Here is an 11,318-nt window from a genome sequence, read left to right as displayed (position 1 = left end):
TCATTGTGGTTTTGGTTTACATTTCCCTAATGACAAATGATGTCATGTTTATTCTTTAAATGGAAGAGAGGAAGGGATATGCCCAGGAAAACTGTTCTAGTAGCTTCATTCTCTATTACTGTGAGGAGATTGGGGTGGCTGGGGAACGCAGTGAGGGAGCGTCACTAGGATTGCTCAGGTAAAATCTAACATCAATACTTGAGACACTCACACCTCATATCTATAGGAATAACTCCTTTTTTTAGAAGCATCCTTGGGGGATTCCTTCAAGGGAGATCATATCTTCTGATCTCTGCTTGTTCTGACATTGAAACTTTTATTCCCATTACCTTTATATTCCATGTGTCATTCCATGTCCTCTGTCAGTTTTACTCTGAAAAGGCTGGGACTCCTATTCCTCTTCTAGTTGACAGCCAGCTCCACCTGGAGACTCACCTTTACTCCTGGTCTGGGACTACTTCCTACCACTTAGGGACTAAGAACTGAATATACTTTTCGCTGACTGATCTTGTGCACTATACAGATCTTTTAGTAGAGAGCCTGAGTCACTGAGAGTGAGGCCTGATCTCCATTTTCTCCCTTCTCCTTTCAGTCAAACATGTTCAGACAGGATCACTGGACCATACCGAGCCCATCCCCTCTGGTCCACTGCCTCACTGTGAAAGGTCAAAATGACAGCTCTGAAATGCATCACAGAATGTCAATGAGAAGGGCTGAAGTGGCTGAGGTGGACTAGTTTGAGGTGTTCTGCTTTAAGAAACATAGTAAAGTGTTAGGGCTGAAAACCAGTGAACTAAATTCAGTATTTAATTTCAGATGTTATTGATAACATCCAAGTTTTTGATCACTAATGATATTGTGGACCCTTCAATATTTGGGTTATTTTGTTCTAGCAACTGATTAATTATAACCTTAGTCATGTCACTCAAAGTTTTCTCACAGGTTCACTGTAAGTTTATCAGCTTTTACCTAGTTTTGCCAGCCCACAATCAACAGAAAGGCTGCTTATCCGCCTGGAGTCTGGGCACTGGCACATTTTGTGGACAATTGAAGAAAAAGCTAAAGAAGCTTTGAAGTTTTAAGTAGAGATTTAAAAACTATAATTATTAGACATGAAATTCAGGTATAAAAAAGGGGATTTATGCATGATTGTTCAAACAGAGGCTTAATTCATTGCAATACACCACATAATTATACCAAATCGCCAGGGAAACAATATGAAGAATCAAGTCTGCTATAATGTTCAAACAGAAATTAAATGAAAGGTTCAGCTCACAAAAGTAGTATCAGATGATCATCTCAGTTATGATTGCTGGGCAGATACTCTCATACCAGGTAGAGCACGTTGAGGCTTTTTGCTTTTAAATACCAGTTCAACTGGCTACACGTTCCACACGATGCAGACACTCTTCAGAGGTTAAAGGTAATAAGTGACATTCTGCCTCTCCCATAGGTGTATACAGAGTAGTATAACATGTCTGAGTTTTGCTTTAGGTTAAAAATCAGAAGAAGATTATCCCTTGGAATAGATTAAATCACTTCCATTAATGTCAGAATATAACAGGCGGGGTCAAAGAGGAAAACAGTAAAAATTTGTTGGAGGTATTAAGAAACAAGAAAAGAGATCTTACAACAGTTACCTTCCCTTAAGAGAGAAAAAAGTGCTGTTACGAATTATTTTCCGCACATTTTCCGATTGAAAATTTTATAAACAGTTTCGAGACATGATGGGTTTGTATGCTTTTGGGAATGTGTATAAATTGCTAATATTCTTTTCTTGATCCTCTCTGGGATTTGTGAACGTGTTTCTGTTCAGTGCTTTGGAGGAATGAGTACAGAAATATCAATGCATGGATAAGTATATGTGCCTATGTTTTTTGTATGATGAGTCAGAGGTATCTGTAACTGTTATGTGAATTTTACGAAGCTACCCAGTAGATTTTTACTTAAAAAATAAGAACACATTTAGGCAGAGTCACTACAAATGACCATTCAAAAATGATTTTTCAGAGTGGGAAACAGAACATAGTGTTGACACTGACGGCTGTAAACAATGTTGAGGAGAGATTCATTCTTCGTAGGTTTCACTTTTCTTTCTGTTTTGTATCATTTCCTGTACCTGAGGAGAATGAAAAAGAATTTTTTTCACTTGCAGTTTTGGTCTACTTTGAGTTACCTTATCTTGTAGGGTTAAAATATATAGACATTTAAAATACTGAAGTCCTTTTAAATTTTTGCTATCTTGTGGTTTTACATATTATCTTACTGTAAATTTAATTTGCAGGTTTCCTGACTGTTAAAGATGCTCAAGAAATTGTCATGTAAAAAATAAATAAATAATAAATAAATAAATAATAAATAAATAAAAATAAAATAAAATACAGAAGTCCTTGTACTGACTTGGTACAAATAATTTAGACTTTGATAAGTCACGAATACGTGTTGTAGTATCTAGGGACACCATTTAAAATATTAAGAAGGTTATCAGGGCAGTGACCTTATTCTGTATGATACTGTAATTATAGATACATATCATATACATTTGTCAAAACCTATAGAATGTACAACACAAAGAGACTTTATGTAAACCATAGACTTTAGTTAACAATAATATATCAAACCAGCTGATCAACTGCAACAAATCTACCACACTAATGCAAGATGTTAATAATAGGGGAAATGGGGGAAGGAGAGGGAGTAAATGGGAACTCACTGTACTTTCTGCTCAAATTTTCTGGAAGCCTAAAACCATTCTAAAAAATAAAGTATATTAATTTTTAAAAATCACCCCAATGTGAAACCAAAAAAAAAAAAAAGATTAAGAGAGTATAACTTCTAAATAGAGAGAAAAATGGAACAATAAAAGAAGATAAAAAGTAGAGGAAAAGAAACAAAACAGGCAGGACAAATAGCATATGGTAGGACAATAGATTTAAACCCAAATGTATCTTTAATAACATCAAATATAAAGGGACTAAATGCTCCAATTAAAAGCTTATCAGATTTGAATAATTATAAAAATTATAATACATGCTATATATAAGAAAGATATCTAAAAGACAAGGACAGAGTAAAGTTAAAAATAATAAATATATACCATTTAAATATTGACTAAAATAAATCTGGTACAGCTATAACAATATTGAAAGGAGTAGAGTTCATGTTATACCTCTTAATGATAAAAATTCAATTTACCAGAAAAATATAAGAACTCTAAATTCATATGCACCGAATAACATAGCCTCAATTACATATACACAGCGTAAATTGACAGAACTATAGGAGATAGGCAAATTCACAATAATATTGGACGACTTGAACAACATGTTTAGCAAACCTGATCTAGTGGATATATTTAGACACTTCCCAATAATTGCAGAATAAATATTTTTTCAACTCCAATTAATTCATTCACGGCAATTAGCCATATGCTGCATCATAAAGCAAGTCAACACATTTCAAAGATTTGAAATCTTGATCTCTGAGTAAAATGCAATTGACTTAGAAATCATAAACCAAAGGGCAACTAGATATCTAATATTAGATAATTTATATAAATAATCTAATGTCAAAAAATCCATAAGTTGAAGAAGAAATCATAATGAAAATTAGAGACTATTTTGAACTAAATAAACTAAAAACACCACACACTTAAATTTATGTGATAAAACCCATATGTATATATTATATATTAAAAAGGAAGATCTGCTTCCTATATGCAAGAGTAAGCAATAAAAAAAAATGAATTCTGCAAATAAGAATCAGATGATCATCTCAGTTATGATTGCTGGGCAGATACTCTCATACCAGGTAGATCACGTTGAGGCTTTTTGCTTTTAAATACCAGTTCAACTGGCTACACATTCCACACGATGCAAATAACAGCTATGTATTCATGGATAACAGCTATACATTCATGGATAAAATACAGCTATGTATTCATGGATAAAATACAACCCTGCCCACAAAAGAAAAACCCCACAAACCAAAACAAAACAAAAAACCTCACAGCTACCTGAAGGTTCCGGTGACTAAGCAAAGACAGGCAGATTTTGGAGAGGAGTCTAAACTTAGAGCAAGTGACCAAATGGAGCGAATTTCTCATTTTTTGTAATTTTGACCCAATGACAGTCGTGACTCACAGACATAGCTATGGCTGCACAAGAATGCCTCAAACTGTGACAGAAAGCCCCCTGTCTTTCTGGATGGAAGAATTACAGGAAGTAGACTGGTCAAATATGGCTAGATGCTGAAGAGTGAGGGGAAATCCTAGAAGAGGGGAGGAGATTCCTTAATTCTGTGCATGAACTCTGCACAAGCCTCAGGTTGACTTCTGAATCATGCATTCATAGGACAGATTCAAAGTAGTAGTAGGCTTAAGGAACTGACCTGAGCTATGACCACAGAAGGCAAGAGAGAGAGCTTACAATTCAAATCTAACCATGTTAACTGCCAGCTAAAACAAAAACAACACTTGTCACAGGAGTATGACAGAACTCAAGTCTACACAGCATAATATTCACAATGTTAAGGATACAATTGAAATTATCCTAGTTATAGAAAACCAAGAGAATGCTACACATTTTAAATGGAAAAGATAACTTTAACTTCTTCCTTTCTGATTTGGAAGCCTCTTATTTTTTATTTAAAAAAATTTATTTGGGGCTTCCCTGGTGGCACAGTGGTTGAGAGTCCGCCTGCCGATGCAGGGGACATGGGTTCGTGCCCCGGTCCGGGAAGATCCCACATGCCGCGGAGCGGCTAGGCCCGTGAGCCATGGCCGCTGAGCCTGCGCGTCCAGAGCTTGTGCTCTGCAATGGGAGAGGCCACAACAGTGAGAGGCCTGCAAACCAAAAAAAAAAAAAAAAAAAAAAAAAAAGGCTAATGCTGAAAATACTGATAATACTAAGTGTTGGGTGTAAGTGATAAGGATGTAAGACAACTGGATCTCTAAAATACACTGCTATTGGGAGTGTAAATTGGTACAATTGCTTTGGAAAATTGTTTGAAATACTCTACTAGAGCTGATCGAACACATACCTGACAATCCAGCATTCTCTCTTGTGGATATACACCCAAGAGAAATGTGTGTATATGTGAACCAAGAGACACGCACATGAAAGTTCCTAGGAAAATTTTTTGTAATAGCTCCAAGCTGGAAATAACCTGAAGGTCCACATCTATCACAGAAAGTATAAATTGTGGCATTTCATACAATGAGTACTATACAGCAATGAAAATGAATGAACTACAGCCACACACAACAGCACGGATTAATCTCACAGACATATTTTGAGAAGAAGAATGAACCAATGAGTCCCTACTACATGGTTCCCTTTACATAAAGTTTAAAAGGTTGACAAGCCTACACAGATATAGAGAACAAGCTAGTGGTTACCAGTGGTGGGGGGCAAACTACTGGGTGTAAGATAGGCTCAGGGATGTATTATACAACATGGGAAGCAGAGCCAATATTTTGTAATAAGTGTAGATGGAAAGTAGCCTTTTAAAATTGCATGAAAAATTAAAACAACATTTTTAAAGTCTCAAAGGTAAAGCTTTTGGCTCTAGAAGTTGTGCTCTTAACCACCAAAAAAAAAAAAAAAAAAAAAAAGAAATTTAAAAATAAATTAAAAAAAAAGGCTGACAAGTCTAAACCAAAGTGTTTCATGATTCATGTTTCATGGTAGAATTATAAAGAAAAGTGAGAATGTCATTATTGTAAAATTCAGAATAATAGTCCCTTTGTGGGAAGTGATAACCATGAAGAAAAGAAAGGGGGCTTCTTGGATGCTGGTAATGTTTTAATTTTTTTTGAACTTGAATGGTAGTTACAGGTGTGCTCACTTCATGATAATTCACTGAGTTGTATATGTTTTGTACACTTGTATGGGTGCTATATTTTATAATGAACAGAATAACAAGCTTGTTCTTTTTTTCCTATTCCATACCTGGCACAGCATAAAACTCACAGGGTCTTCTGGCTTTTCATAGACTAGCTTTTCAGTGATCTGCTGAGGGAGAGAGAGAGAAAGGCATCACATTATGGTTCTGAGCTAAAGCTCTATGGTCAGGTTATACCTGAAGCAATCTTTTACATTAACCTAACATGTACCATAGCATTTTAAAGAAATTCGTATATCTCTACATAGTGACAAATTACTTTCTTACTGCTGATAAATTTGGGCAAATTAAGGTAAAATGTGGAGGGATTAAAAATTTAGGAATAAATAATAATGTATATTTTTCTAGTTTCTAAGATCAAAGAGTTTTGGGGAAAGGTTTTGAGAATAGTGATTTTGCTAGACTGAGAAATCAATAAATTATTTGCTTTGAAGAATAGTCAAAGAAAAAGTTTGGAATAAAAATTTTAAAACACTGTATGATTTTTACATAGAAACTTCCTCCTAAGGCATTTGATTCTAAAAGGTGAAAATGATGTTCAGCGTTTGTAATAATAAATGAGGAAGAACATAAAAAACTTCAGAGACCCCCTTCCATATGTTTTACTGTTGTTGAATAACTCAAAAAATTAGAATAAAGCAAGCAAAATTCTCACTTGCAGGGAATAACAATAGGGCAAATTTTTTGGTATAAAATATTCTGGTCTGTTTAATGCATCCACGCTAATTAATTATTTCATATATGTGTCTACTGAACACGTATTTATAACTAATTTTTCTGATAACAACGTTCAATGCATAAGCATTGTTTTTTCTTGACAGATAAAGAAAATTACTTACAGAACGATTAGAATTCTACTTTCTACGGCTTTCATCCTTGAGTTTAATAATTAGTATTTCTTTGGTTAAAGCCAGAAAATCCAGCCATTAGCATTCTCCCACAAAATGACATTTTAAAGAAAGAAAAGGCATACAGCAGTGTTAATAAAGCAAACATCACTTATCTCTATTTTATATGAGGAAACTGAGATTCACAGAAGTTAGGTAATTTCCTCCAAATCACAAAGATGAGAAGGGACAAAGTTAGCTTGGAGCCCTGGGCTAACAGATTTTAAAATTTGTGCACTTTCCTCTATTTCCTACTTCTTTAAACTTCAATTCTTCCAGTTTAAATGCTTTCATTTGGGGTGGGCCACTCGTACTTACAACTTTCTAACCACAAAGTTATTTCATGTATATATGTCATTATATATGTATATACACCTTGCTGCATCATAATATTAACATAAAAATACACATGTCAGGAGAACAGAAACAAAAACAACAAAACAGCAAAAACTTTATAAATGTGATAACATTTTATAATTCTGTATTGGCCAAGGAATGTCATACTTTAAAGAAGGTTCCAGCCCCATATCCTGAGGTCTATAAAATTTGTAGTTTCAAGAATTGGAAGCAACTTTTAACTATGTCATTTTTCTCCTAAAGACTGTGGGTTCTTAGATGGTCACAGGTTGGTCATCTTTTGAAAGTATTATATTCCTGCCTGGAAAGTCTTTTTCTCTCCTTTTCAATTGCCATTATTTTGTCATTCCTTCCTAGTCTGGCTCAAACTTTAACCCTGGGCCAAATTTTTTCCCTAGCAACCAACCTATCAGATCTCTAATTCCTCTGAAGGGCTTCACATCATGATAAAAATCATTCATTTGGTGTTTATCATTTACTACTTTTGGTTAATACGTCTTAATGCACTTACTGACTTCTCATTAAGATTATATCCCTTTTATAGCAAACGCCCTTTCTTGTACCTCTTATAAGCCAAGTCAAAGTTTGTCGTTTACATTATAATTACTTTAAAACTCACAATTAAAAAAGAGGTTGAGCGGTTTACCTGGAATATTTGCAGAATGTGGTGTTTCTCCACGTATCGAAGTGAAACTTGATAAGGATCTTCATGTACTATAGGAGGTAACTGCTTCTTATAAGGTTGATTGTATGCCTGAAAACTCCTTCTTTCCTGGTATTCTGAAATATCAACCTAAAATGGAAATATCCCCCAAGAGAGTCTTTAATGAATTGAAAATCCCCAGGAAGTTTTGTTGCTATTGCTGCTGTTATCAGTGGAATCTGGTATTGATGGGATCTGAACACCAGGAATTAAGAGCAAAGACATTATTATGAGAGATCTGGCTGATTCTCCAGGCAATGTAATGCACCTTGAGTCCTGGGAGGTACCTTAGACATCTCCAATCTACTTCAAATACTTTTCCCTTCACAGAGATTTCCAACTGACTCCAAATTCCTTTCCTTTGGTAGAAGCCCAGAGGGGGAATGACTTAGTGTCCCAGTGTTAGCAGCAGAACCAGGACTTGAAACCCAGGTCTCTTGAATCCTGGTACGTTGATCCTTCCTGAATGGCCTTACTTAGTGTAGCAGAGAAGGCAATCCATCTTTTTATTTCCCACCCTTCTCCTGCCCTTCCTGAATCCTATGGGTCACACATACCACAACATGTGCCCTCTTCCTACATTCTGCCAGACCCCTGGCTTAACCTCCAACCTCCCAGGTGGGTATCAAATGCCCCTTTAACCTACAGGCTTGGTTTCCACGGGTTGAGTTTTTTCTTGACTGATGATATAGTCCAATTTGGATGAGATGGAGGGAAATCTTGGGGAGTAGGCTTGGTCTTTTGTTTGGGAAGTACTGGTCAATCCGTGATCAAATGGGATGAATGCTTGCAGATCAGCTACACTTTCCGTTTCAGTTTCAAGGGAAGCCTTGGTTATGCTGCCATCTGTCTGGCCAGGCTCAAATTTGCAGGGTTGTACTCTGAAGTCAGCCTCTTTGTCTTCCTTGCTGCAGCCAAGCTGGTGGAATAATCTATCATCAGACCGGCTACATGCTCCATAGTCAAACAGGTTGTCTTCTGTGTAATCATCCTCTTCTTCCACTAAATCGTCAGCCTGGTCAGATTCACTGCCAGCCTTGTCAGGGTCAGCAGCCTGGTGTTCAGATGGTTTAGTAGCTTGGTCATACACTTCGTGGTGCGTCTTTACAGATGTTCGGTGGTCAACTTGGTCAGACAATCTATGATCAATCTGTTCAGAAGTTTTTCGCTCAACCAGGCCAGACAATCTACTTTCAATCTGTTGAGAAGCTCTTTGGTCAGCCGGGAGGGACATTCTGTGATCGCTCTGCTCAGAGGCTCTTTGTAAAGATGGGACAGATGGTTTACAGTCAATCTCTTCAGAAGCTCTTCTCTCAGCTAGGCTGGACATTCTGTGATCAATCTGCTCAGAAGCCCTTTGTTCAGTCTGTTCAGAAGTACCTCGTTCAGGCAGAGCAGACATCTGGCTGTCAGTCTGTTCAGACTCCTCCACGCCACCAGCTTGGCTAGATGCCTTGTCGTCCATCTGTTCTGACATGCTTCGGTTAACCTGATCAGATGCTCTACGATCGGCAACATGATGAGCATGGTTGGATGCTCTGAGGTCAGCCCGATCAGATGTTCTTTCTCCCATGGATTCACATGCTTTGTGGTCAGCTTGATTAACTACGTTGGGTTCAGCCAGGGCAGACACTATCTGGGCAGCCTGGTCAGCTGCTCCGTGATCAGTCTGGTCATCTGCTTCCACTTCATCCTGGTTCTGTCTGTTGTCTTCCGGGCTGTCTGTGTGGCTGTCATTTGGGGACTTGGCTGTACTTTGGTTTTCCGATGATTCCGCCGGAGCCTCTTCTGGAGGCTTTTCCATTTTCTGCCTGGTACCGGACTGGTCTAGATTGCCAGACGCTGTGGGTGGGGCCGGGCCGGGTAGTCTAGGCGACCTTCGGAGCGCACTAGACAACAATACCCGCGGGCTTTGTTTGGACCGCCGAGCTCCAGCTCTTCCGGGCGCGCGGGCGGATGCCGGTGGATGCCGGGAGGTGAGCGGGAGAGCCCCGCCGCTGCCTGGGGAGGGATGCTTCCGGGTGCCCAGCGAGGATGCGAGTGCAGGGGCGGACACCCTCTCCCAAGAAATGGTGATGCCCACAGCCTGGCGTCGCCACCGCCCAGTGACCGGGCCTCAGGGCTCTGTGAATCGGTGCCTTAGAGCGGTCCCCTCCCCGTTTTCTTACGGAGGTCCACAGCTGTGTGTGTGAAATAGGATCCAGCAGGTTATCACTCGAACCAACAAAATGTTAGCTATGAACACGCGTCCAACCACATGAGGGCGGCAGACCTGAACAGAGGTTACTGTTGCCATCAACCAAATTCCACGTTTCATTGGCTACTGACTTTTGTATAACCACAGTTGTGTTGCAGAGTATGATTACTGCTGGGCATGTGCTAGTAAATGGTCCTGCTAAATGTTATTTTTCTTTAGACTCTTATCGGTATTGGGGTGATGTGGCCAAATTCTGTGGTTTTTCTTTTAATTAAAAAAACAAAACAAAAACTTTTAAAAGCCAGCCTTTCCAAAGAGTGCCCGTACTGTTTTCAGTGGTACCAGGAAGGCTTTAGTCCTTCTAACACTCACATTACCAGAGTCAAACGTATCTTTCTTTCTTCATAGTAAGAGTGTAGAGAGAAGGCTTTTACTTCCTTCTCACTCTCATCCCGACACACCCCTTGGCAGTTCATTGCTGCAGGAGCATCCTCTTCTCTGTCTCCAGGACAGGGGAGAAGCTGCTTTCCATCTTCTCTGGGAAGAGCTGTCCTGACGGTGTAAACCCAAGCTCCAAGTGTTTTCTTGCTGAATTAGTCATATATGGTTGGAGGGCTGGAGAGAGGAGAGGAGATCCAGTGAGAATGGGTTCTAAAATCACCCCATCCAATGGTCTTATAGCAGAAGAGAGGGTTAGGGTTAGGAGCCAGAGTTCCAGAAAGAAAAGGAGTCAGGAAGGTGGGGGAGAGATAGGAGAAGGAATACTTAACAGGTGGGGAATTTGCACTTGATGGTGGTGGCCAGTGGGGTACATGTTTTGAGATTTGCCCCTCCCTTTTTGAAATAAACCTTAAGAATCCACTTCAGGCCAGCACGCCCTCTACTCTCAGGAGCGGGGTAGTACAGAGGTGGTGAGGCAGGCCAAGGTTTGGTAGTGTGATGCCAGATATTCTTTTAATATGGGTTTAATTGCATTCAATAATTAGAGATAAGACTTAAAATCCAAATGCAAATAGTAGTAATTAAGGAGTGAGAGGGAGAGTGCGTACCTTTGGTGCCATACTTAGGAGCGGAAGGAGACTTTAGATGCACTGAAATAAAATCATTTACCTAACAGTACCTAGAACATATTTGGTGCTCAAGACGAGTTTGTCGGATATAAATATATTAAAGATTTGCCTTATTTATTTATCTAAAAATGTGTGAAGCAAATGGATGCTACGTTTGAAGTAAAATAGGTGAGGTCTATGGTTTGCAACTTCAAAGGGGC

General features: G+C 38.6%; 1 protein-coding gene across 2 annotated transcripts; it reads right to left on the bottom strand.

The window, feature by feature from the left end:
* TEX55 (testis expressed 55) lies at positions 1 to 10,644 on the bottom strand. 2 transcript variants are annotated; one of them, XM_027105298.1, is made up of 4 exons: positions 8,498 to 10,644; positions 7,795 to 7,941; positions 5,952 to 6,014; positions 1 to 2,119 (listed from the first exon to the last, which is right to left on the bottom strand). In XM_027105298.1, the coding sequence occupies exons 1-4, from the start codon at positions 9,653 to 9,655 to the stop codon at positions 2,069 to 2,071; spliced, it is 1,419 nt and encodes a 472-aa protein (XP_026961099.1). In that variant the 5' UTR covers positions 9,656 to 10,644; the 3' UTR covers positions 1 to 2,068. The 2 variants fall into 2 exon arrangements, with proteins under 2 accessions (XP_026961099.1, XP_026961109.1); XM_027105308.1 differs by having other exon boundaries at positions 5,952 to 6,011.
* Between the last annotated feature and the right edge of the window lie 674 nt (positions 10,645 to 11,318).

The sequence above is a fragment of the Aethalodelphis obliquidens genome, unplaced genomic scaffold, assembly GCF_003676395.1.
Source record: "Aethalodelphis obliquidens isolate GAN/ISIS:26980383/991018 unplaced genomic scaffold, ASM367639v1 scaffold1, whole genome shotgun sequence".
Lineage (NCBI taxonomy): Eukaryota > Metazoa > Chordata > Mammalia > Artiodactyla > Delphinidae > Aethalodelphis > Aethalodelphis obliquidens.
This window is presented reverse-complemented; position numbering and strand designations above follow the sequence as displayed.

Excerpts from the sequence above, each read along its gene's own strand:
- TEX55 (XM_027105298.1), bottom strand. The coding sequence starts at position 9,655 with ATGGAAAAGCCTCCAGAAGAGGCTCCGGCGGAATCATCGGAAAACCAA. Across the intron at positions 6,015-7,794 it reads ACATTCTGCAAATATTCCAG|CAGATCACTGAAAAGCTAGT; the intron begins GTAAACCGCTCA and ends TCTCTCCCTCAG. Across the intron at positions 2,120-5,951 it reads TGAGTTTTATGCTGTGCCAG|GTACAGGAAATGATACAAAA; the intron begins GTATGGAATAGG and ends CATTCTCCTCAG.